The sequence below is a fragment of the Seriola lalandi genome, unplaced genomic scaffold (assembly GCF_002814215.2).
Source record: "Seriola lalandi dorsalis isolate HSWRI2012SDOR001 ecotype SW California unplaced genomic scaffold, Sedor1 jcf7180002054544, whole genome shotgun sequence".
Taxonomy (NCBI): domain Eukaryota; kingdom Metazoa; phylum Chordata; class Actinopteri; order Carangiformes; family Carangidae; genus Seriola; species Seriola lalandi.
In genome coordinates this window covers 4,323,929-4,351,875 of record NW_019525097.1, presented here as the reverse complement: position 1 = coordinate 4,351,875, position 27,947 = coordinate 4,323,929, and the positions used below count along the sequence as shown (strand labels likewise).

At 41.3% G+C, this 27,947-nt stretch overlaps 1 protein-coding gene across 2 annotated transcripts; it reads left to right on the top strand.

Annotated features, from left to right (window-relative positions):
• The first annotated feature begins 430 nt into the window (after positions 1–430).
• Positions 431–25,456, top strand: LOC111661378 (brain-enriched guanylate kinase-associated protein). 2 transcript variants are annotated; one of them, XM_023414911.2, is made up of 7 exons: positions 431–572; positions 12,482–12,686; positions 15,292–15,453; positions 17,259–17,325; positions 18,919–19,026; positions 20,005–20,085; positions 23,119–25,456. In XM_023414911.2, exons 2-7 carry the CDS (start codon positions 12,589–12,591, stop codon positions 24,529–24,531), a joined length of 1,929 nt encoding a protein of 642 aa, XP_023270679.1. In that variant the 5' UTR covers positions 431–572; positions 12,482–12,588; the 3' UTR covers positions 24,532–25,456. The 2 variants fall into 2 exon arrangements, with proteins under 2 accessions (XP_023270679.1, XP_023270684.1); XM_023414916.2 differs by lacking the exon at positions 20,005–20,085.
• The last annotated feature ends 2,491 nt before the right edge of the window (positions 25,457–27,947 follow it).

The following is a 27,947-nucleotide window of genomic DNA, read 5'->3' as shown; positions in this document are numbered from 1 at the left end:
AGCTCCCGGGCCAGTTTGATGAGTCCCCTCCACTAACACACTGTTGTTATTGTCCTTTAGGTGCCTGATGAAGAGATGAACAGCATAGACACTATCAGGTAAGCTCCCCCCCCCTTCTCTCTTTCTCACTCCATCTCTCTCCCTCTCTTCTTTCTGCACATATCTTTCAGCGCTCCATCATCACGCCCCCGCGTTCTCCCTGTCTTCTTCCTTTAAGCTCCTTCCCTCCCACTCTTCCTCTCCGTCTTTCTACTCTTGCACAGTCTCTCTCCCTCACTCCCTCTGTCTTCCCTCCTGGCTCAACTGCTGCTGCTGCTGCTGCTACTACTGCTACTGCTGTTGCTGTTGGAGTGGCGTGGTGGTGTTGGAGGAGGTGGCGGCGGTGGCGGCGGTGGTGGTGGTGGTGGTTGGGTGGTGTGCATGTGTTTGGGGTTTCTCTGAGCTTTAAGGGAGAGCTGGGTAAGCCAATCCAGATAGCATATAGAAGAGGGGTTTTCTCCGCTCCCCCGGCGAGGCTCAGGCAGCAGGATTTTATCTCTCGATCCCAGGATGAAGCTCTGCGTGAGCGGAAGGTACTGCTTCACTGTTTGCGTCTTTGATTTGGATTACAAAAGCTGGCTTGATTGTGGCTATGCCTCTGTGTGTGAATGTGCGTGTATGTGCTCATCTGTATGTGATGTGGCTGCACTCACACTGTCAGTTCGTGCTCTCTGTGTATTGATGCAGTGCTGTTGGGAATGATCTGCTTTTCTGATAGTTTGTCAAAGATAAAAGGGTTTTTTTTTTTTTTTTTGGTTGTATGCAGGAAATCTCTTGGCTTGAAATTCACTGCAGTGTATGTGGCGTTACTGTAAAAGCTTTTTCTCTGAGGGATCAATCAAAAGGGATTCTTAATTAGTCTTGATTATATTATGGTTGTAAATATGTCCATCTATGACTCTTATACATATGCTTCTACATGGTTTGGGACCGTCACCTGTCGGAATGCACCTATAGCAATAATGAATTGCTCTGCATGATAGCGCTGTTTTACCAATATGAATAACTGAGCAAGAGCAGCTCTGATTAGTGATTTTTTTGTATGTAAATGAGTAAATGAAATGACAGTCTGAAATATTCACATAAAACCAAGGTAATAACTGAACGAATGCTTTCACATGCCTGCATAAACAGATTTTAATGAGCTCATTACAAAATTGCAAGTGCTCACCCACTTTTCTGATTAAAGTTGCATTACACGGGAATTAAAGCAGCAAGGCAAACATGACGAGATGCAGGATAGGGCTGTTTGCAGTTTCTCCCTGCTCTCGCTATTCTTTTTTACCTCATTGTCCTACAGTAGACACGTTTTAATTAATACTACTTACTAATGAACCATTATTAATCTGGCACAGATGGAAATAGATCCCGAGCTTTCCCTTTTGTGTTCGATTACTGATGGTATTATTACGATTTCAGGCAGATTACAGTTTAAAAGCCATTTAACCAGGCGATGAGGGGTAATTAATCCGACGGGGTGTTTCTCCAATATGAGGCATCACTTGTCCTCACCTCTGTGTCACAGCTTTAATTGAATTATAGCAGCTCTGCCGAGATAAGAGGGGGTAGTCCTGCGCCTTTTCCCCCTCGCTCTGTGCTAAATAGGAAACAAGGTCACCTGTGGCCTCTGAAGAGCTGTGACGAGGTTAAACAGGAAGCTGGATCTACCTGAGAGTCTGACCTTACCTTTCTACATCCCACCCACCCCCACCTCCACCCTACACCTCATCTTCAAGACGCCTTCCAGTCTAAATGATGAAATGTCCTGAAATCACTCCTCTCTCTCTCTCTCTCTTTCTCTCATTTCTCACACACACACACACACACACACACACACACACACACACACACACACTCTCTTTCTCTCTCTCTCTCTCTCTCTCTCTCTCTCTCTCTCTCCCTCTCTCTCGTTTCTCACACACACACACACACACACACACACACACACTCTTTCTCTCTCTCTGTCTCTCTCTCTTTCGCAAAGTCTGTCCCTCGTTTGGCCGGGCTCCTGCATTGGGGGCCCTGTAGCAGAGATAGATTTGTAAATTTTACATGTAAACTCATCAGAGCATCGGAGCTTCACTGCAGAGCAGAGCAGAGCAGACTTCGGTTGGACAATCACATTTAAAGTTTTTAAGAGTTTTTCTTATTAAAGTAACTGTCAAATGTTTCTGCTCTTCAGTGTTTTGAGATTGACACCACTTGGAAAAAAAAGAATAAAAAAAGAAAAAGAGAGCTGCTCATCTGGGATAATTGGCAGCCCAAAACTGAACTATTATTCTGCTGCTCTGTGAAACAGGGATGATGTAATGTCGTCCTTCAGTGACAAAACAAACCAACAAAAGTTTAACATTGACTGAAGAGGTTAAGGTGAAGCTGTTTTGTTTTTCCTTCAATTTGCATTTTGAGAATCATCAAACATGTTGCGATTGGATGTATTTTCAGAATAAGTGTTTTATAAAATATCAACAATACTAAATTTTAGCACATACTGTATATTTTTTCTTTTTCTTCTGTAATACCCAATTTAATTAATGAAGCAATTTCATGACAGTAAAGTATACATACACAGAAAAACAATGCCTAAGATGTGAACGTCAGGTGCTTAATGTCATTGTAGTTTACTTTGGAAACCAGTACATATTTTACAAAAGATTCAAATTTCTGAAAGTAATCTTAGTTCATAATAAAGGATGCAACACAAAAATGGTAGAAATGAAATTTAACATGACTATTGTTCATTTTTTTTGAGTTTAGAAATACTGAATGAGTCGGTCTAAAGTGCATCTTTTAATAGTGATTGTTGTGACAAATGAAAGGAAAAAGCTACATTAAGTGTCTGTGCGGTGCTGGGCCACCGTGCGCAGACTCAGTGCTCACTGACATAAATCTCTGAAGCTCAACTGGAGAGATGAACAGCATTTGGTGTTTTAATGATGGAGGAGTCTAACACATCATTTCAAAATCTCCTAGGTGTTCAGTTGGGTTGAGATCTGGCGACTGTGAAGGCATCAATGTATGATTCACATCTTTTTCATTGTCATTAAACCACTCAGTGACCCTTTGCCCCTTTGTTTGAAGGCATCTGAGTTTGTCATGTTTCTCCATTCATTTATTATTCGTTTTTGCTTTGAAGGAATATTTTGGGAACTACACTTGGTCACTTACTTGTTGAGAGTTGGGTAAGACAGTCGATACTGGTCTCATGTCTGTTAATTATGAAGCTGCAGCCAGGAGATGGGTAGCTTAGCTTAGCAATAACGACTGCAGATGGGAAAACAGCTAGTTTCACATGACAGTATTCTTTCTAGGTAGTATGACGTAATTTAGAGAAATGTAGCCTATATTTTGTCTTTCTATTATCTGTTAGTGTTGTTATTGATTAAGACAGCTAAAATCTCCAAGAATGAGTGAGAAGCAATAGCAAGGAAAACTGACAGCAGCCATCTTAAGTTGTCCGATCACGTGAACGGCAACATGGCAATCTTTCCTGTCTCTATCAACCGTTACATATCATATGAACGCTGAATTACACAAGTTTTTTCTTTTTACTTTTCTCCCAACTGCTATTTTTCTTATTAATAAGAAAAAATCATCTTTATTGTACACAGATGTGGAAATTTGTCTTTGGCTTCACAGGCTGGTTAAAACACATCACTGTAACTCACAAACAATAAATATTTTACTAAATTAGCACGACATCCACATTACAGCAGTAACAGACTTGATTCCAGTGTGAATGATGCTTACGTGTTCGACAAAGATATTGCATTTTGGTAGAAAGGATTCTCTGTTGATAGACCATCAGAAATGTTAAACACTTCAGCCATTTTTTTGTCCCTGATGAATTAGGTGTTCACTGAATCACTTTTATTTTAGATGAAGTGGTGATAGAGAAGAGCAATAGCAGACGTATTTGAGCGAAAGTGGTGTGGGAGAGAGGCTGGTCTGAAGAGGCTAGAGGTTAGTTTTGATCTGCCTAAGTGGACAGAGTTGGTCTAACAGACTAATGCTCTCCTCTGTCCTCTGTGGTTTGAACAGCCTCTCTCTCCCACTCTGTCTGTAGGTCTCCTGAAGCACCGACAGCTCCTCTGGGGGTCATTAAGTGTATCTTATCATCTCAACCCCATTATTCCTCCTCCCCTTTGCCCTCTTCAGCACAAGCGATCAGATTGTACAGGTCAGCTTTATTCCTCGTGATGATGAAGCAGTCGACCATGTAAATGCCTAAAAGGCTTCACTGCATAACTCAATTTTTTGGCAGTTTGACTCGAGTTGAATATTTACATATTAATCTACAGTATGTGTTGAGTCAATTACCGTCCTGATATAAGGGCACATGACACTGTTTTAATGAAATTTAAAGTGAGACTATAACTTTTGCTGAACAGCAGCCACTGAGACAAGTCACAGTAATAATAATACTAAATGCTTAATTACTGTTTTAGCATATAGCTAAAATGCTAAACATGTTCAACAGTAGCACAAGTGGAGAAGGGTCTTAAAGTCAGCGAAGTGACTGTATCATGCTGTATAGTTTGTGTTATAGAATAACATTCACTTCAGCTTTGTTAACATTAGCTAACATTAATCACGATAAGCTAAAGGTCATTCCAGACCAAATGAGGCTGTATCAACAAAACCCCTGAATGTATTGAACTGAGAGACGGTTATTTTTTTGCTTTTCGATTCAACCTTTTCCTTGTAAGAGGAAGAGTGTGTCTTTCAAAAGTTACATAGTTACATACTTTACAGTTTAAACCGGACATTTTATATCAAACAGCAGCAGCAGGGATGTAAGGGGCAGATTACCAATCTTTTGACATTTTGGGGTATATGCCTCTCACGCTACAGCCAGGTGATCGTTTGCGTAGCTTAGCATAAAGACTGAAAACAGTGGGAAACTGATAGCTTCGTTCAGTTCAAAGGTAAAATAGTTCACCTACCTGAACATCTAAGGCTCAACATGTTATCTTGTTTGTTCGTACAGTTGCAGTTTCATTGGGGTTATGTGTCGTAAAACTGCAACTTCACATGTCTACACTTTGGAAACATCATTAAACAAAAGTCGTTTAATGAAACAGCTATTACTATAGTAATAGCTTTCTCGCCTTGAGTTAAATGAAAAGATATATAGACTCATTGTCAGTGTGCAAGAGAGTATGAGTTTTTCATTTTTACACTTCTCAAACAAACAAGATTTAACATTTTGACTGGTGAACGTTAGAGGTGCTGGTAGGTGGATTTTGTTACCTACAGACAGAGACAGGCATGTGTTAAATGGGAATGTCGTCTCCTTTAATTCTTTGCAGGAAGGTGAACAGTTTAAGTGTATTTCCCAAAATACTCAACTATTGCTTTAAACCTCCATTTAATCCAGACATAAACCTTTTAAATGTAAATGACAGTGACCTTCCTAATGAGCGGTATCAAACTGTAACGGAGATTTAAAGGAAATCAAACATGTAAATGAATGCCTCCTAACAGATTTCTGTTGCTTGTTTGCCTGTGATGATCCCAAGATGGAGGTCACAGATTACATATTCTTTTTTTATATGCCACTACATTAATGGCAGTGCTGGAAAGCTGTTAGGGCTATATTGCCTTCTATATTCTCTCAGTATAGTCTCTTTATTTGTAAGCGCTCCATTCATGCATCCCTGCGTTGAGGCTTTTTAGGCTGCCTCTTGAGAGTCATGGGTGGACCAGTAAGTACAGCTGAGCCGCCTGCTATATGTGTATAAGAGCATAAGGCAAATGCTTATGGAGTGCACACACGCACACGCACACACATGCACACACACACACTCACTACCCTGCCAACTGTGGACTGTGCCAACCAAGTGTGTGTCTTCTAGTCATTTTGAAAAACAAAAAAGAAATACAAAACTTTTATTTAAGGACTTCTTTCATAACATAACTTCAAAACTGCTTATGTAATTTTCTTTTAAAAATGTTCTACCTAGCAAAGAGTGGACCTCGTACAAAGGCTTTCTTGATGTAATTGAAAAATGGATCATTTAACTATATTATTCTTACCATTTTAACATGTTTCTTTGTCCAATATTCATATAGTGTTACACTCTATTAGCACTATAATGTATGTAAACTAATATTGCTGATGTAGTGTTGTACCCTATCAGCATGAGATGAGATTGGCCAAAAGGCACGTCTCAAAAAACTATTAAAGTATGTTATCAAAAGCTATCTATGGTGTATGCAGTGTATATTAGCCTTTGTTAATGCAGTAGGCTTAAAGAATACTGACTACTTCAGTACCACTGTTTTATTATAGATGAAAAAATCTTACAGCATTTTTAAAAAGTGTCTCAACTTCATATTTCAATAAAACCTGAGCTGCTCGCGGTTCTACCCATAACCCACTGCTTCCATCTGTCCGGAGGGTCGGGGACAGACAGAAGCAGTCGGTTGAGGGTTGGGGACACTGCAGCAGGATTGGTTTAAGAATAAAGGATCGAACCAACATCCTCAGAACTTCCTCTAACTTACCGAGTTATTTGGTCAGAGTACTGAGGTTTTTCATCTGGGTGTTGGACTTGAAAATTCAGCAAAGATTGAACCCGTGATCTTAAGACTTCAGAGCAATCTTCCAACACCTTGAGCCATTTAGTCTTGAGGTTTCTGAGCTGTATTTCTTAGAACATTTGAGTCTCCGGGTGTTGGACTTTGAAAATTCAGTGAACCTAATAAGGATCGAACCCACGTCCTCAAAACTTCCAAGCATTCCCATAACACCCTGAGCTAGTTATAAAAAGACACTTGACCAACATTTGTCAGAACCTTTGACAGATATCTTAAGTTACTTTAAGAGTTAGACTTCAAAATTCACAGTGCAGTGCCTGGAGATTGAACCCAAGACTTCAAAACCTGGTGGTCCTCCAACACCATGAGCTTTTTGACCGGACACTCTTGAGCTTCATTTCTTGAAGCATTTCTCTTTGAAAACTGGAAAATTTAGTGAGCACTGCAATGATCAAACCCTTGACATGAAAACTTCTCAGCAGTGTTTCTTAGATCTTTTGTGTCCTTCCTTTTGAAGGCTCACATCAGTCTTTTCGTCTTCACGTTGCCCGTTGGACTTCAGAATCCACTAAATGGAAAAGCAACAGGAAGTAACAGGACCACTCAGAAGTTTTGAGGTTGTGGGTTTGATCCTCAAGCAACATGTTGTACTTTGAAAACCCACATGCATAGGGATTCTCAAAGGCTATGAGAAAAACAGTCCAAAGTGAGGATCGAAAAGTGCTCTGAGAGAAGCGCCCAGCATGGATTGGACTTTGTGGTGTGGCGGGTTTGTTCGTGACCGTGAGGCGCCAGTGGTGCAATGTCTGGTTCAGATCCTACCCATTGTTGGTACCTGGACTATCAGAATCAATCCCGCAGCCGAAGGTGAGGGAGCGGGCTTGGGCCCATCTTCCAGAGAGACAGAAACAGGAGACTGTTTAAGGAGACTAGTTCCTTCAGTGTGCAGTCTATTAGATAGCAGCCCTGTAGTCTGAAAACCTGCCTGGGGCTGCGAGCCATTCGCACTGTGCAGGAGCATGAAGAAATGACGTGTGAATGGGTCGTTAAAATCTTTGCTCCAGCCTCCAGAGGCAGTGCTGAGTATGAACTTTAACACTCAAACACCTGCAGGTCCCCTCTTGGCTAAAATGAAAATAAATTCAAAATAGAGCTTTAGACATAATTATAGCATGAGTTACAGCGTATAAACAACAGTGGACCACCAAAATGTCCCCTGTTGGCTCATCAGATCACTGTCAATGAGTGTGTAACTGGGTGGTCCACTGTTGGATAGGTAGACTGACACACACACACACACACACACAGATACATGGAAACACAGAGCAGTACACTGCAGGCTGGCAGATTTGCAGAGGTTGTTCCTTTGTTGTGTGTAATCACTACCTGTCCATTCAAGCTCCACTCGTAAATAATATGTGATGGTGGGCTGTGTGTGCTGTGCGTGTCCGTGTGTGAATATGTGTGTGTGTGTTTGTGTCTGTTTTATTTTTAATGAGCTGAACCATTTTTAAAACCGTCCCAACTCGTTTTTTGGTCATGGCTGAAAAATGGCAAAACACGGGCCTTATTTTTGTGCTCAAATGAGACAAATGCCACACCATTTAGTAAACTGTTTTATTTAGAAAATTACTGTTTAGCCAACACGTTTGAAACAAGTTTGTGAATAAAGTAACAGAGTAATTAGCAGAAACTTCAAACTTTTGAGTCTCAAACTTAGTGAGAGGTTTCAGCGTAAGTGTTTGGATTCTGGGTCTGAGGTCTCAGTAGCTTTCCTAGGACAGCTCTCAGTAGGATTCATTGGCACCGTAACATGATTTTCTTGTCTGGAGGGTGATGCTGTTTATGTAGAACAGCATGTGCTTAGTGTGTGTGTGTGTGTGTGTGTGTGTGTGTGTGTGTGTGTGTGTCAGTGCTCTTTATGGCTCAAAGGCTTTTCTTGCCTCTCCCGGCCTCCAAACTTGTATTTACTGCATAATTTGTCAAAAAACGCTTTCAGAAAAAAAGTTTTAGTGACAATATTTTAAATTATTTTGTGTTTATGTTGGCATATGAAATACAAACACTTTGCAGTTACACCAATTTTTTTCTTGCAGTAGCAAACACAACTTTTGGGACATTTTTATTTTATTGTTTATTCGTATAGGGACAAGTACAGAGCATGAACCAATGCCACATAACACACAAATTATAGCCTAGGCAAATTTGCAAAGCCTAACCCAGGTCAAAAACAGTTCAAATTTATCTGTTGATCCAAAATATCTGAAAATCTGTAGTAAACCCAAACCTGCTGATGAATGTAGCTCATTGTGAGGCCTCTGTGTTGCCACGGTGAACTTGAGGTTGTCAAACACATGCAGGCACACATTCCTGCTGACATTTAACATGGACATATAACATGAACATTGCTAAGTTTACTGTTTAACTCATGCACAGAAAGCTTTGTAAAGTTTTATAATTGTATCTCGTTAACTACTGTGCAGTGTTTTATCGTCTGACAAACCTTAAAGGGAGAGTTTTACAGTGTGGGGAATGGGCTTATTCGCCTTCTTTCCATGAGATAAATGGGGAGATCAATACCACTGTCCTGTCTGTAAGCTAAATGTGAAGCTACATCCATCAGCTTGTTAGCTTAGTTTAGCATAAAGACTGGAAATAGCTGGTCTGGCTCTGTCCCAATGGTAAAATGTCTGTAATGTAAAGGAAGTTTTTCTTGCCCGGCCAAGAAATAGTCCAACTCATCACCCCTCATAAAATCATAATTTGTTTTAAATACACTTAAAATATATATAACATGTTAATGAGCGTCAGAGGTGCTGGTAGATGGATATGGTAACTTGGTGGTATGGTGGCTTGATGTACCTTCATATTTAACAGACAGACATGAAATTTTCTTATCCAAAAGCAAATGAGCATATTTTAGTTTTTAACTTTTCCATGTATAAACCCCATGTACGTATATTCATTCCTCTGGGATTACTTTTGGTGCCTGTAGCAACGGTCCTGTTTTCTACGTCTAAATGTCTGCTGTTGACTTGACCTGGTGTCAGTGTTGGACTCCACCTCTTTGGGGTTCAGTATAAGAAGATAGAAATGTGTATATTTTTGTGTTTGAATTTGGAGCTCAGCTAGACTCCATCACCTTTTCCGCTCAGCCTAAAATCCTCTCGGGATGGTTGTCGTGATTACACACTCCCCTGTACAGAGTGCCATCAGCAGCACATGAAATCCGTTCAGCGGGTCATTATCCCCGGCTGCTGCTAATGATGTTGGTAGTTGGTGTGTAACTACTTAGGTGTAGGCTCCCGAGTTAATCAATGCTGGACAGAGAAACAGACACAAACCCACAAGCACTCACAGAATAGTAGCCTAATTTGAGAGATTTTTTTTTTTTCCTTCCCTATGAGGCGGTTGAGTCATACTGTACATGTCATCGGGCCGAGTGACTGTTGCAGGTTAGCTGCCTTGTTAATCTGAAGGCATACGGGGTAGAAAGAGCATCTTCTTCCCTTTCTATCTCTGCTGCTGCTGCTGCTGCTGCTGGATGAGTCAGCCACTCGGGTTCCCCCGCTCTAACGCGGTCTGGGCCTGTGATAAGGGCTTTTCCTGAGAGCCAATCTATCTGCAAGGTAGATGCGATCAGGGAGGCAGAAAGGGAGAAGCAGATAGACAGAAGAGGCAGGGGAAAGGAGAGGAACGAGAAAGAGAAATGAAGATTGTCAGTAGAGACTTCACACCCACTCTCTTTGCTTTTCCTCTCTAATTTGGCGACGGCTTCTCCCTCTTTCCTGTCTTTGGCTAAATTGCAACTACCCTGGCAAGCAATCTCTGCTTTTCCCCTCTTCCCCATTCCCCAACTTTAATGTCCTCCCCCTCCTCTACCACCCCCCCCCTTCCTCTCCTTTTCAGTGCTCTGAGTTCCTCTCAAATGTCAGTGTGGCACGAGTGGGTGGCAGGCAGCGCCATCTGAACGAGCCCCGTCTATGGTTTTGCTGCAGTGTGAGGATTGGCTAAAGGAAGAAGAGTGAGTGAATGAGCGAGGGAGTGCATGTGGTTGGCGGCTTGACAGCGGACACCTGACGTGTTCTGAGATGGGCCGCTAACAGCTGTCCTTATTTTGACTTTTACGGTAGATAGTGTTGATTTATTACATTCAAGGGAGAAGGGGATTGAATGGGCAGAGCTGATGCCGCAGCAAAAACACACACATATACACAAAAAGACACAGAGACATGCAGGTACGCACTCTAGCGAAAGCACATGGACATAAAGACACACACAAGTACGCACCTACATGTGTAAACACACTTCTTTTTTTTCTTTTTTTTACATGTCCACAAACCAAAAAGCCTCATACACACACACAATACACATCTTCACACCCATCAAATCTTGCGCACACACATACATACACACATATCCAAAGCCGGTGTGCTATGACTCAGAGGGAAGCAGCTGGAGTGAAGGCTCCAGTGGCGGTGGTGAGCTGTCACCATCTGGAGGAGTGCATGTCTCTCTGCCTCCACAGCCAGCAGAATAAATCACCTCCCAACAACTGGGTGTCAGTGGATCAACATGTTTCTCTATGTCGTCTGTTTTCTTTGTACTTTTTACACATGTATGCACATGTGTATGTACTGTATCTACGGCTGGAACGTCCCGAACGTGAAGCTGTCCTCGGCTGCTGCAGTCACATCCTCAGTCTGGTGTTTTCTTTCTGAGTGGACATGTCCACGGTGCTCGGATCAGAGATGCTTTGATCAGGCTTTGACGCCCCGTCTCATCTAATAACCTGGACCATTTGTCTGTGGGCTGACGGCTGCACCTGTCCTGCAGACGCCATCGAGATGCAGGGTACTGGGGGGCTGGGGGGGGTGAAGATGTTAGCTCTGCAAACAGGGTTAAGTCTGATACATTTATTTTCTTTTAAAGGCCCTAAAAATCGATATTCCCAATCTTTAATGCGAGTTCTACATGGAATGAAAATTTTCTGCTACATTTGGAACAGTTTTTGTTTTCTCTGTGCTCTTCTCACTGGTTTGAAGTGGCACCAGTTAGAAATGTAGCAATATTTAAATCAGTATGGGATGACAGTTGTGTGGTTGTTTGTTTTTGTTGCCAGACCACTGTCAAAATCTGATCAAACCACACCTAAACGGTTGTGTAGATGCAGATTAGCTGAGTCTTGGAGTGTTTGACTATTTATGTTTGATTGTTCCTTATTTAGTCATGAATATTTAATATTATAGTGAAATACTTCTGATTTGAAAGCAAGTTTTCGGGGCTTTGATACCTAATAGTTTCCCCAAATGTTGAATACATGAAGTGGGAAACCTAGATTTAAGGAATAAGTATGGAATAAGTTGAAAGGATGTAGGCTATAGAATATACTGTATATTGTCTCTCCCCCAATGGATTTGTCTTCATGTGATTGTTGAGCGCTGCTGCATAACGGAAAGAAACTCTTGCTGTTTAAGTCTGAAGGACTGGGACCAAAGCTTGACATTTACCACTGATGTCTTACGCAATTTCATTTTCACTTCCGCTGTATCTTTGCAGGAAAAAGCACGGTGGGACATAATGAGGAAGAAAGCATTAAAAAAAACAGTCAAATTAGCCCAAAAATTACATCAGCAATTGTTCTAAGTGTTTAATTGTACATTTTCACCTTTTGAGAGCTCCTAACCTTGAAAATGGAGTGGAGTTTAATGCTGTTTCAGCTTTTCTTTTCCTGCCAAGGACAAAGCTGTGGGGAATTTTGCCATTAAAGGGACTGTCATTGCCAAAATATTGGCAGCATCAGTCCAGGATTTTTAACATCGACTTTGTCCTTCACACTGGATCCCTGGTTGAACCGTAGTTACTAATTGCCAACTTGTCTGTTTGCTTTGTTTGGCAGGGTCAACACAGGTAGAACACTCAGTAACTCTGCAGGCCAGACTTAGCTGGTCTCCTTTGGGAAACTAACACACATGCCGGCTCCCTGTGGTCAACCCCTATAAACACATGAGAGGGAAGGAACACAGACAAACCATGAAAAAGATATACATTGGCAAAACCGCCTTAAAAGTCCCCCGAAATGGCGGCAAACATCCAAAAAAGAGGTAAGAGTGAATCTCTCAGACGCCATCTTTCCATCCGTCCTCGTTTTTATCTGTTTGTCCGTTCACCCGCCCACGAGGTGTTTCCTCTCGCCGTCCAGTGGTGCTAAAGCGGCCTCATCCCGCCTCTCTCCGAGCCCAGGAGTCATGCTGCCTCGTCATCTCATCTCACCAGAATGAAAGCACTCATTACGTCTGACTCAGCTCCTGCTCACAGAGGAGGTCACTAATGGGGATTTTTCATCCATGGAGCTACTTCACGTAAACTCATCCTCTATCAAACAACAAACACCTGTATTCCCTTGCTAATGCCTGCCAATCAAAGAGAAGCAGGAGGTGAGGAGGTGGGGGCTTCTGGGTAATGCAGCACTAAAATGCCATCCAGTCAGTTGAGGCATTCATTGAATCACCCTGTAGGCAGGTATTTCTTACTCACTTGCAGATCCTGCAGTTCTCTCTGTTAACTGTGGTAAACAACCGTCCAGGTCCAGTGTGAAATTATAATTTCTGATTTCACTGGTACCAGGAAAAGCACTTTTTCAAACATGTCAAATATCCATCCATCCATCCATCCATCCATTATCTATACGGCTTATCCTTGTAGGGTCACATGGGGGGGCTGGAGCCAATCCCAGCTGACATTGGGCGAGGGCGGGATACACCCCGGACAGGTCGCCAGTCGATCACAGGGCTGACATATAGAGACAAACAACCACGCACACATCATTGTTCAAATATGACTTATAATTATCTCATTTTGAAAAGAAACCTCTTGTAGTTGCACAAATGCTGAATGTTTCCTCTCATTAGCAAAGGTGGAAGTACCTTACACCAAGTCCTCAAAAAAAAGTTGCATTGGTAGCTTTTAACAATTGAACACTGATGTAGTTGCAGTGAACATCTACACAATCAACAAAGAGACTATGAATCTCTGAACTGCCCTGATCAAAGACATTTGAATCAGCGAAGTGATTCTTAATTTCAACCGAATGTTGTCATACTGCCACGAAACCTCTTAGAGGAGGAGGAAGGTGGTGCCTCTAAAGCCTCTGACATTTAAGCCAAATCTTGTGGGTCACTGCCCGTCTCCTAACAAAAGTCAATTTTTAGTTTCTGTAAACAATGAAGGCCATCTTTCACAAACTTTAACCAAGTAAAAATTAGTTGCCCAAACTTAATCATACATTCTATTCCGAGTCATTTTCAGAAAACAAATGGCCTAATTTCTCTTCTTGCAGGAGGGACTTGTTGCCAAAACTGGTGTTTTCGTCTCTGCCCGTATCAACCAGTGAGATTTTTGCCTCTGGAGTAGATCTGTTTCTGAGAAAAGAATCTTTCTGCGGCACATATTTGCTGCATTTCCATGTGAATCCATTAACATTAGTATTTGTTATTCATCACACACCTGAAGGTGTTACCAGACAGTACCTACATGACTTAGAGACCTACAGAGAAAACAAAAGAAAAGCAATATATGTTACTGTCAAACACATTACATACCATCGGGTATCGTGTGTGTTTGGCATATGAGAAATACCGTAACTGTTTTATTTGTGTGACTGTCTGAAATTAATAATCCAGCTAAAGACAAAAAGTTTGACTAAAATGGCCAGACTCTGGAGAAACAGCTAGACTCATAATTTGTAGTCTAACCAACCATAGTGCTGTATAAAGTGTGGACTGACCCCATATTAATGAGATGGAAACTGGATGATATCTCCACTTAGGGACCTGAAAAACACACTGAAACCAACCAGCCCCTGTTTTGTTTTTTGTTTTTTCTCTCTTTCTCAGCCCCCACCCTCTGCATCTATAATCGTGTTAAAAGAGAGAAAAAGAGACTAAAAGAGGAAGTGAAAAGAGCAACGTGACCACATCTCCATCCACTCTCTGCTATCTGTTATCCGGCTGCAGATAGAGTCATTACCCTCCTTCCTCCATCTGTCCGTCAATACAGGGTCCATTAAGCCCAGCCGTGCACACTCGGATCCATCACGGCAACAGACATTTCCTCTTTTCCCACTCACACTTGCCCTTTTATTAGATTGAAGCCCAGGTAACGCACGTACTCTAAAAATAGTCATCATTGTGCTGTCTCACTGAATTACATGTGGGGGTTATCGCTGTTCGGTAAATCCGAACCTTCACAGTCTATTCGTATGATGTATTAGAGTTCATTGGCTCATATTTCATCACAGATTACGCCATCCATTTTTTTTTTCTGCGGGTCCAATCTCACTGATGATTGGGTTTCTGTGATGTGCTGCAGAGCTTTAATACTGGAGAAAAAAAGATCTGATGCTCAAAGATCTAATGACTCAAAAAGCTCTGTACCCTTGCCTGGATTCTTAATTAGACATCTCTGTTTTGGCCTCATGTTTTCTACATACAACGCACTTTTACACACAATGTTATCACCCTCTCATGATGTTCTCATCTCCGCTGCATGGCCATTCAGGGGTGCATTAAAAAGATATGTAGACCCTGATAAGTTCATTTAGATAAGGATATGCCCAGGTTATGAAGTTGTTTCCCCCACTGCGTGCCCTTAACACAATCATCTCCTGTGTGTGTGTGTGTGTGTTTGTGTTCACTTGTGTGTGTGCAGCTCATTGCTGGAGCAGAAGGAGGACTTACGGAAGAGGCTTTCCTACACGACTCACAAGCTGGAGCTGCTGCAGAGCGAGTTCGACTCCACGCGGCAGTACCTGGAAACGGAGCTGCGCCGAGCACAGGAGGAGCTGGACAAGTTTACTGATAAACTGCGCAGGTTGGCCTACATACTGAACAACACTGATGATCAGTGGTGGAAGAAGTCCTTAGATCCGTCACTTATATAAATATACCAAAACCACAAAGTAAAAATACTCACTGTACAGAGAAGTTGTCCCTGTGACTGACACCATATAAAAATAGTATTATTAGATTGTTAATATTGATACATCAGAGCCAGTTTGAACTACTTTATACTCTGAACCACAGGTAGTTTAATTCAGATCTGGGGGGTCAAGCTCCTACCAAATGATTGATGATTAATGGGGTTTAAAGAGGACAAATCTGTACTCGTGTTTTGGACTTTTCTTACATCTTTTCTTTACCTCCTTGAGCCTTGAACATTTATTTAAATGAAAGAACCTGAGAAAGTTCAGAGAAGCTGGTGGAGCTGCTAACAACAGATAGACATCTGAAAGGTGACAAAGGGGGTCCAAACTGGACTGGATTGCCTTTTTGTAGGGTCCCAAAAGGCAAGGTTTTTTATTTAAACTCTTAATCTGAAATGTAAAAAAACTAACTCTAGCTGACAAATAAATGTAGTGGTTAAAGTATTTCCACCAATGCTCAGGATATACAGTGTTATATTAGTTAAAGGTGAGAGGTTTAAGAAATTGCGTTGTTTGAAGATTTAGGCCAGTGAACAGCAGCTTTAAAACTGAGGAATGATGAAATTTACGGTGGAGGATTTAGGAGGAGACAGTGTGTAATTCAATTCTTTTTGCTAATGAGGACCGGCTGACTTTTTTACATGGTTTGAGATTTACTACTTCTCATAAAGTGCAAGGCATAGTGATAAACTGCATCAAGTTGTTTTAAAGTATATTGGGTAATGTGTCATTACAGGATATCAAGCACAGACAAACTGGTTTTCCTGCCATCTAAAGAGCGACATGTAATACAAACAAACCAAGAGACACATGTTGTCTCTGATAACCTCATAATTAGTTCTAGATTATGACATTATGTCCAGGAAATGTCCTTGTAAATGATCAGAAAATCGAGGATAAGACATTGAAAATCAACACATTTTGCATTAAAATGAGTGTTATAAGTCTGTGTTGACAAAACAAACATAAACTTAAACTTATGTAAGTATGCAAACTTTCACAATAAAAGGCAAGACGTGGAGAGAAGTCAGAACCAAGAGTCTAGCATGCTAACATTTTCTAATTAGCGTTAAAAAGAAAGTGCAGCTGAGACTGATGGGAATGTGATTTAGTTTTAAGGGTATTTGATCATAAATTAAAGTATTGGACAAATTGAAATTTTGACCTGATGGCTCTAGAGTAAAAATGAAAAAACGAAAATTACAATCCTTTCAATCCTCTGGGGTCTATGAATATGTTTACCTAGCTCAACCATTCAACAGTTGTTAAGACGTTTCTCTCAAAACTACAAACTGGACTCTATTTGATGGCGCTATAAGAAAAGTCAGGGGATCATCCGAGTCATTAGGATACACTGTCTGGGAACGATGGATATCTGTACAAAACTTCATGGAGGTCCCTGTCAGAGAGAGTGAGTGATTCCTATTATATGAAAATGTTGCCCAAAATTTTGTCCTGTGCAGAATGTCTCTGCCTCCTGTTTCACTTATAATAGAAAAAACATTTACTAAATCATCAGCACCAGTAGAGTGAGGTCAGCGAGGTGTGAGAAATTACTCTCACAAGTGCTATAAGGTGCACGACCTCTCCCAACAGTTTGTTTTCAGTTTGGAGAGGTCTCCGGCTGCTACAGTACAATATGTATGTGTCTGTACAAACTGGTATCTGCAAGTGAGTTTATTGTGTTGTTTAGAATACAGAGCAGCTACTCGGCACTGCAGAGGATCAACCAAGATCTGGAGGAGAAGATCCACAGAAATGTAAGTGTTTAAGCACCTGTGTGTGTGTGTGTGTGTGTGTGTGTGTGTGTGTGTGTGAGAGTGTATCCAGTCATATGAATGTATGTTAAGTACCTGTAGACACAGGAGAAAGAGAAGCATGCAAGCAAGTCATTGGGTTTAGAGATGGTGCGAAACACTTGCAGAGCCAATTTGAATATGAATGCCCTGCTGTTGGTACCACTGACGTTAATTATGGCTTATTACAATTGGCTGTCCTCCTTCCAGTGGCAGAGTGATAGCAAACCCATTGTTCCTCAGTGCACCGCACCTCACTTCATTTGTCAGACATTGCTTTCGCCGGTGGAAAGATACAATTAACTAGCCTGCCTGAGAACACTGCATGACCATCAGGTGTCTTCGCTGTTGAATACACTGCTGTAAACGCTCAAGGAAAAGGTTTGTTACAGCACAAGATTATAATCACAACGATCATGATTACAATGTGAGATACCAGGTACGGATAATAAGGAGCTGAAGGTCACCCGGCTATTTTCGAGAATAAAAATTGTAATTTTTAAAATAAAGGTCAACAGCTTTATATTTATTTTATATTTATTTTCTTGTGAAGTGTCCTCATCAGCCGTTATTGATTCATCTCACGTAGTATTCCCTCCTCAAGGATGAGAGAGGTGCTGAGTAAGTCTCTCTGTAATCGTAAAGCTTGTTTACTCCAGAGGTGCCACAAACCCGTCTGACCCCTTGGCCTCGCTCAACTATAGAGAATGTAATTACAAGACAGATAAACACAGTGATATACTTTGAGTACTACGGTTTTCCAAGGAATGAAAGTCGGAAGAGGAAAACAAAAACAAAACTTCTGCACACCTAAACCACAAGAAAAAATGTTTACAGCTGCCATATACGGCGCAGACTGTTACACGTGTTTTTTCTTCAGGCTCTGTGTTTCAGCACATTCAAAGTGTGACTATCCAAATACTTACGGTCTGGACTGTATTCCCTTAATTGACGCACCACACAGAATGCAAAGCTGTCCCTTCAACAACAGCAAACAAGTACTCAGTGAATACAAGCCAGTCGTTTCTGCCTTCATCAGCCGACAAGAAAGAGAAAATTTACCTCTGTGGAGTTCTCAGTTTACTGACGTCATGCTTTCTTGGTTACCCATAGTAACCAAAAAAATTCTGCTACAGCATCTCTTGCCACCTCTTACACACTAACAGTGCGTGTGGCTGCATAGTGTATCCTTAGTGTATTTATTCTGTGTTTATATTTAGAGGCAGGATCTTATGCACCCTGCTTCAGACGGAGGTCACATTTTCATGGTAGAAAAAAAAAAAAAATAGTGGATTGCTCTTTCAAGCTCTCATATCGACGTGGTTTGCACATAGAGAAACCTTTATTTTGTATGTCTGAATTCAGTTTTTATTGTGTAATGTTCAGGATTCCTAGCACAAAAATGCTGATGTTTGGTACAAACCTAAACTATGAACATCCAGTCTGATTCTGAAGAAGAAAACAGTGCAGTGTACAGCCTTAACTGAAGCAGAATTTAAAGGTGCTATCTGCAAGTTTTGCTATTGCTGTATACAACTCCTCTCTTGTCGTCGTCAGTCCCAGCACCACGACGATGAGAAACGAGCTTTGAGCAGAGAGATCATCGTTCTCAACAACCACCTGATGGAGGCCAAGCTCACCATCGAGAAGCTGCGAGAGGACAATGTAAGTAAGAGCACAGTAAAAATCGCACAGCTCTGACGTCGTGCCTTTAACACACTTAGATGTTTATGAAAGCAAACAATACATATTAGCTTGGTCTTGGTTCCTGTCCCTTGCAGTGGATTGCTGCTCTGTAACAAATACTGTACAATCTGCTGAAATTCTCATTAGAATTAGATTTTTTTCTCATTATAACAAGATACTTTCATATTAGGATATTTTCTGTTTTAATAAGTCACTTTTCTTAATAATGACAAACTGAACAGGTTTTGGTTGTTTTCTCTTGGTGGCAACAATATGTTGCCCTACCTTTCTATTCTAGTACTACACCATAATAATTTCTGGATGGTAGCGTTCTCCAGTCACTCTTGGCTGTCGGAGAGAAGCTGGCCACAGTTTCTCTTTGAATAATCTTAACCCACACAACAAGACAGCATTCATCCAACTTCACTTTCTTAGAGTTCACAGTGTAGTCTTGACTTTACTGCTGCTCTGTTACTGTTACACTCAAAACTGTCCCCCGTAAAACAAAGGCAGGTAGGAACTAAAATGACTCTCAGGCAAGAGGACATAAATAAGCAACTTTAATGTAACACATTTAAATATATGAATAATAATAAAGTTTAATTCTTCAAAAGTCTAAAATAATATAATAATAATAATAATATAACAACATAATAAACAATAAACACACAGCAATAAATAACAACCTTAGAAGCAACATATATGGTAAAGTCAAGTCATTAAAATACCCAACTGAGGTTACAGAGAGAAAACTGCACAAACGCAACAAAAAGGGCATCACAATGAAAGGTACACATGGTGAACAGGTGATGTTTAACAAAAAGGCAAAGTAAGTTTTGGTGGGTAGAAGTAAAGTGATATCTACTCAGCAGAGACCAGAAAACTAGTCAGCAACAGCATTTTCCAGCATTTATCCATGTTATCTCTTCTAATTTTGGTCATGCTGTGCCTCCATAGGATCTGTACAGAAAGGACTGTAACCTGGCTGCTCAGCTTCTCCAGTGCAACAAGTCTCTTTACAGAGCCCAGCTCTCTGAGGTGAGCCTTAAACTGACTTTTACATGTCTTTTAGTCTTATTTTTAACTCAAATCTCTTTTTTCCACTGCACCTCACTTTTTCTAACTCAGTTGTTTTGCCAGTTTCAGTCTAATCCATAGCAGCTTAAGCAGAATGCATTTCAATTCTTACCTCACAAAGCTCACATCCAACCGAGGCTGCGACCCATTAGAGCTTCAGGCTTTTTCCACTGACATTTAAAGTGAACCCAGAAAATGACATACAAGAGAAAAAACAATAATTTTTCAATACAGTGGAAGCCAGGTAAGAGGGGAAATATTTGGTAAAAAAAAAAAGCTGTGATTTGTGGGGAACAGGAGATGTGAGTGAGGTGTTTCATGAGCAGCAGTAAGCTGAATTTTCAACTCGTGACATGAGATGGGGAAAAAAAAAAAAAATGCCGCCTCGACTATAACTGAAGGTCATCTTACCCTTTGCAAAGCAGCAGAGATAAGAGATGAGACTTGGTGGAGAGATGACTACTGTGGGACACTGCAGGAAGGGCAGAGACTGAGGAATCAAAGCTGGGGGGGTTTTTGGGCTAAATAAACCTCACCTGTGAGAAGAGAAAGAGGTTTCAGAGAGTTGGTAGCTAATATTATAGAGCTTAACAAAGTTACAGTTAAGACAGATAATCAACTACATTATAAATATGATAATGCTTTGAGGGCCATAAATTATGAATGAAAAATCTTTGCTATTTTTTATTTGCTAAATTTTAATTTATACTTTATCACTTCTCATCGCCTCGTTACTTTACACTGAAAATAAAAAGTGAAATTGTTTCTGCTTATTGATATTTACCCATAGACTGTGAATAGCATTTACCCTTACTACTGAGATCATTACTACCATTAAATAAAGTGTTTTTTTAACCAATTCAAAGTTGACTTTTTTAAGATTAAAGGCCAGATAAGATTTTAAATCTTTTTCAGTTCTTCATTAAATATCTCCGTCTAACCAAGCGAACATACTAATCAGCCAAAGTAGAAATCCTGTTATCGTGTGTCAAACAACAGAAATATCATACTTAGAAATTAAATATTGCCTGCATAAACTGCCTTGTGTTTACGGCATTGAACTGGAATCACATGCAGTCTTGGATATGAAAAGTAACTCTTGTGTTTGCACCCATCTGTGATACAGGAGTCTAAAGTAAATCAGGGCTCTTAAGTCTTTCTCCTCCTGTCACTCATTATGCGGCGCATAAGTCAGAGTGTAATTATACTGCACTGAGTTCGGTGATCATGTAATTGTTTGAGAATGATTAAGCACGGAGCAGCACAGAAACCACTCCATGGCAAATTGTGCACAAAAGTGAGAGGCAGTGAGCTGTTCGAGGGACTACAGTATGAGACAAAAATGTAAATACAAAATGCACCGCAGCGTCATCATGCTAGAAATGCATGTGAGTATTGATAAGTGCTTTAACACCAGGCCGGCTTGGCGCCACTTTCCACTGCATCAGCCCTGGGAGCTTGTGCCTCGCCCATGTGACACAAGTAGATTTTAAAGCTGGCAAATGTCCATGAGGTTAAAGAATTTCCCCCCCCCCCCCCTTCTAGCCATATAGCTGAATGGAAATATCAATGCAAACTGCATTTGGTTATATAAGACACATAAAATACCCCCCCCCACACGCACACACACGCACACGCACACACACACACACACACACACACACACACACACATATACACACATATACTGCCCACCCTGGCTATACGCAGTATAGGATCTGTTATGGAGTGAAAAACTGTTCTGTGGGCTCACTGCCAAACATAATGGGGGTCAGAGGCTATACATGCGCTCACTGTATGTCTGCTGGTCCTGTGGGTGGAAGCTAATCGAAAGCATATTGATGAATGGTGCTGCAGCATTTTGAGAAGTGCAGTGGCTCTTCAGCGCCTACGGAAGTGCTTTAGTCGTTTGTTTTGCTGCAAAACAAGCACAGAGAGGGCATAAAATGATTGGGCTCGGATTTCTGAATGCCACATAAAAGCTAATTGTGATCTTGTTCAAAACAAGCCCAAATTAAAAATGTGTGGACAGTAATTAAGTGGCATTTAGTTTGGTCCAAGTTGTAATAAAACTGTTATGATAAAATGTATTTTCATGTTCTCTGTGGTGTTTGTCTTTTTCTCTATCTACAAAGTTATAATTAGCTTGCCTCTCATTGCCAATTAGGAACAACTGACTAGATTCCTGTTGATGATGTGCTGCAGTTGGCTTAATGCTTGTTGCTATGGAGAGGCGCAGATAGTGGATATAAGCTTTTTATTGAGAAATGCTCAGAATAGAACAATGTCTTTCTTTTCCAAGGAAGGCGCCTCACTTCGCCTTCATTTTCACATTTATTTCCCTCTGTTGTTGATGCTCTTGTCACTGAAAACGACACTTTGATGTTTTTACTAAACACGCACAGGTGTATGTTGTGGTGACACACTCGGAAATCACCTACTGTACAGTGACATACTGACACACATACTGCAGTGCACAGGGACAACAGAAACTGCAAGTGGATAAAAAAGTCACATATCAATACATTAAATTAAGAAGGTATAATGTCGAGAGGTAGATATCTTGCATTCATTGTTGAGTCCTCATGTTAAGGCCTGTTTACGCTGTGTGATTTTTTTGGTTTGCCTAACACCAACAGAGTTGATAATCATCAGAGAAACGTGGTAAAATAATTGCTTGTCAATCTAAAAAGGTGGTTGTAGATCACAATGTGAATCAACACCACCACCAGTGGCGGATTTGTAGCTTTGGTGACTCAAGACAGCGACATATTACTGACACTGTCAGAAATCACAGTGTCACTGCTGCTCGGACCCACAACTACAAACCAACCCAACCCAGTACCAGATAAAACCATTGCTCAGTGTGACATTTTGTACTACTATTTGTACTGAAAAGAATAAGGTGCTTGGAATTTTCTATGAAGATTTTAGATCATTTCTACAGCAACACTTAAAATTTTCCCACCCTTCTCTTTTCTCTGATGCTTCTAGCTGCCTGCTGATTTTCAGGAGCGACTGACCATGCACATGGAGGAGCCTCCTCTCTGTCACACCTACCCCGACACTGTCCCAGCCTCTCTCATTGCCAAAGTGCTCGAGAAGCCAGACGAAGCCTGCAGCAGCAGCCAGGCCTCCCGCTCCCCAAGCCCCCAAACCCAGGACCATGCTTTTATTTTGGAGAGCTTGGGCCCAGGAGAGCGCCTGGGGCTCCGTGCAGCCTACAAATCCGACCTGTACAGCAGTGACACGGCCCTGTACTGCCCTGATGACCGGCACCGTGAGCGGAGACCCAGCATGGACCTCCACGGTCAGAGGAAGCTGCTGTATGGGCCCCAAAACTCCACCGACAGCACTCCAGAGGAGGGGTCAGTTGGGTTAAGAGCCGGCTTCTCACAGGAGCACTTCGCTAAATTCCCCGCCACTCTGGGTGCAGGCTCCAGCTCCTACTCCAGCTTCAGCGGTGGGGGATCTGAGGACAAAGGCAACGGCCCACCCAGCAGTGTAGCTTCCTCCCCTCGCCATCATTCCCTCTACATGGACTGGAGAGACGCAGGTGACTATGAGAGAAAGAGCGATTCATCCTGGGAGAGGGACAGTCCAAGAGGCTTTGCCAACGCTCATCCCTTCCAGCAGACGGAGCTGAGCCACCATCAGAACGGCAGCTCACCTGTCTACAGCCGCACCATGTCCTCCTGTTTCAGTGAACCCTATGAGCCACTCCCTCCCTCTTCATCCCCAAGTGTTGCCTATGGAGACAGTCGACGAGGTAGCACATTAGCCCCCGAGGAGGAAGAGCTGATTGGTCGATGGAGACAACTTAGTGTGGAGGATTTAAGTGCCCACACCTACCGCAGCCCAGGCCGGGCCTCACCTTACAGCTTCTCAGAGCAGCACTTCTCTGTGCGGCCTGCTAAGATTCGACTCGGGCCGCTCTACAGCAGCTTCCAGGAGGGGGCTGACTATTATCATCACGGAGTGGGTGTCATGGACCCAGTGTGGGTGGCCGCCAGCCCCAGCCCCGAATGCAGCCCAGGGCTGCGACAGGCACACAGCCAAGCCCACATCTACCGAGCTGAGGACAGTCAGGAGTCGGAGCACAGCCTCTACCACTCAGGGAGCTCCAAAGACAGGGAGGGCAACGTGGCAGCTGGTGGCCAGAGCACGGATTATGTAGACCCCAGTCCCAACAGCTCCACCGAGTCTCTCAACCAGAGGACCTTGGAGATGGCCGCAGAGCTGCAGCACTATCAAGTGGAGATGCACAGCTTGCCTGCACAGGTGAGCCAGTCGCCACCACCGGCCCCACCCCCTCCTCCTCCGTACAACCAAAAATTTGGCTCCCTGGGACTTTCCAGGAAGGACAGTCTGACCAAGGCCCAGCTCTATGGAACACTTCTGAACTGAAGGACTTTCCAATCAGGTTCATTCTTTGATAGGATTTTAGATGCAAAGCCCTGATGTGTCCAGCTACACCTTCTGTTAGAACAACCATTTTGATAGAAAATGGTTTGAATAGAAGCCAGGAGCCAAATGATTCAGTACCATGAACATGTAACTATTGCTGATTATCTAAAAGCTTCAGTTGTATGGCAGTGGATGGCAACAGTTTACACTACAATTGTCCAGAGCAAATCAGTGACGTTAAGAGTTGGATGTGGGGCAACAGGAGAGGTGGAGCTCAAGCAGCCCTTAAATTTGTAAGAATGTGTATGTATTTAAATTACAAATGTATAAATATATACTTGTAACTACAAATTGAGTGATATATTTTGTATGTGGCTGTTAGCAAGAAATAATGTACATCCAAAACAATCACACAAAATGCAAATCTTCTTGATAAACCTGGAACTTGTACATAAATTAAGAACTGCCAATCCTATATTTGAGAATTCAGAAAGGTATATTAAGTGAGAAGTAAACTGCATATAGATTAGTTTCAGTCATTATTTTTAATCGGCTGAAACAGTGTTGGCCTTGGGAGGATTTAGATGTGAATGTTAAACATAAGGGGATGTTAAAAATGATTATTAATCACTCAAATGAACAACAGGAAACATATATTTTGTTTTTCTTCTGTTGATTGAATTTGACAGTATTGATGGGTGTGTTATATTGTTATTGATGGAGCGTTTTGAGATCTGTCTTAGCAGTCAGTATTACTTTGTTTTTGCTCTTCTATATCCCACGGAGAGGTTTTCTTGCACCCATTCTACCTCAGATTTGGATGCCCACACCCCATTAAAAAACTGTAACCTTGTTTCTTTGACTACGATGCATGTTTATATATTTTGGTTGTTTTGTTCGCCTAATAAAGCACAAATTACACATATAGGCTCCCAGCCTTCCTTTCATATTCACATGCAGATGTGTGGGGAAATTTAAATATGACCGCATCAACCAGACATCATGTTTTAATGAAGTCGCATATAATCAGTTGTTGTTTTTAAGATAATTACATGTCTGCCGATCCACAGTGTTAAGTCGAGTGACTGAACCCTTCATCATTCAAACTCACATCGCTGCAGCCATGTGGTGTGTGCCTGCTGAGTCACCGTGAGGCCCTGCTTTATCACTGTTGTGGATTTAAAAATAGGTTAGTAGAGAGGGATTTTTGCCAAGATCAGCAAACGCAAAACAGGAAGTTTATTTGTGAGTCCCAGAGAGTCATCATCAAGAAAATACTATGGTATGAGGAAATGAATCCTGTGACTCTGTGATTATTTGTGATATCTGACACACTAAATAACAGCTAATATTCAGCATGCATTCGTCTTTGATATGCTGCTACTAAATATACAGCAGCTGGACAAAATGACAAAAACACCTGACATTATAAAGCGGCTCAAAAAGATCCGTCTGATAAATAGCACCTTTGTGAAGCTTATAATGTTCTTTTAGGCCACTATACTGCACTGAGTTGTAGGGCTGATGCAATTAGCTGATTAATTGATTAGTCAGAAAATTAATCACCAGGTATTTTGATTATCAGTTGATCCTTTCACACATTTAACAAGGAAAATGCCAAACATGCTGGCTCCAGTCTCCTGAATCTGAGAACGTGCTGCTTTTCTCTGACAATTTTTATTTTAGTAAATTATTCAAAAACCAGAACCCTACTTATGTGTTTCTTGTATTTAGTTAGTCCTGACATGATTTATGAATTAATTGATAAGTCAATAGCAGAAATTTTATATGCAAGTATATACTAACTATGTTGTTAATAATTTATATTAAAGTATTAGAATATTCTTCTATATTTTCTGTAACAGTAAACTGAATGTAGTATATCTGGATTTTGGGCTGTTGGACAGACAAAAACAAGACCAAGGTTAGAATTACAACAACTATTTTATATTGGAGTGGTTTGTTCCACAAAATGTCAGAAAATTGTAAAATATGTCAATCCCAGATTCCAAAAGCCCATGGTGACGTTTTCAGATGTCTCGTTTTGTCCAATAATCAAAACCCAAAGTTTTTGTTAAGTTTTCTTTCATAGAAGACAAAGGAAATCTGAAAATATTCAAACAGAAAATTTTGGCATTTTTGTGTTGAAGAACTCAAATTAATCAAATATCAAAATAGTTGTAGATTACTTTTCTGTCGATTGATTAATCAATTACTGGACTAAACGCTGCAAGTCTGAACAAACTTTTTTTGTCTTGACATTATTTCTCACAGGGCTTTAGGAAAATTAGACTTTCCCAGTGTTTTCTCACATATAATGATCTCGTATATGGTCCGTTGTGAAAATAATTGGTGGATTGATCAATAATGAAACTAACTCTCGGTTGCAGCCTTGTATTTAGTCCACCCTCTGTATTCAGCCTTCTTTACAAACAGTGGTTTTATTAGCTTATACAGGACATTCAGTCAGGGTTTTCTTCTATTTATTCTTGTGCATCTGAAATTCACTTATTTCATTTATATTCATTGTTTCATCTCCTTTCCCTCCTTTCCTACCTGCTGAGGTATGACGACATTTACATGTGCGACTGAATCCATCCACAGGAGGGAGCCCCAGCGCAGCAGCATCCCACTTATCTGCATTGTCGACCTTATTATTGTTCCAGCTCCTCCAGACACAGCAGAGAGCATTTACACTTCAAACACATCGAGAGAGGGAAACTAGATTAACAGCTGCCCCCTCCCGCCTCTCCTTTATACACGGCAAAAATACATGCTAAAGTATGCACAAATTTAGCATTCAAACACCATAGCTGAACCAGAAACGGATATGCTCCTCACTCTGCTCTGAGGATTTGCAAAGCACAAGCAATAATGTGACCTCACAGTGGAGGAAAATGTGACAGCTCAGCTTGGCTTTGATGAACGCTACGAGATGAGTTCACTCCCTTTGATCATGATGAGGTCTGTGTGTGAATCTTGGTCACTGGCATAAGAGTAAGGTGCTGTCTAGGTTTTGTATTCATAACCTCAGACCAAGCAGACACTATCAAGTTTTAGGAATTATTTTAGTGTCTTTTGGCTCTGAAATACTTCCATATATGCTATATTATGATTTGTAAATGTTAAGCACAAATGGGAAATCTACAATTAAAGAGACACTCCATCAATTTTCCACATTAAAGTCCATTCATTTATCATGAGGAGTACAACTTAGCCTGTAGAAACTGCTGTATAATGTCTTTTGTGGCTCTGGAGGAGGCTTCCCAAAGTATAACTCTGATGGTATAAACTCGAGCATAATGGAAATACGATTTTTAATTGCTGGAGTATCCCTATAAGTGATGTATGTGTGCTCTTTTATCATGTTTCTCCTGTATAGACCCACATTTCCCAGTGTCACAAATTTATGTGGA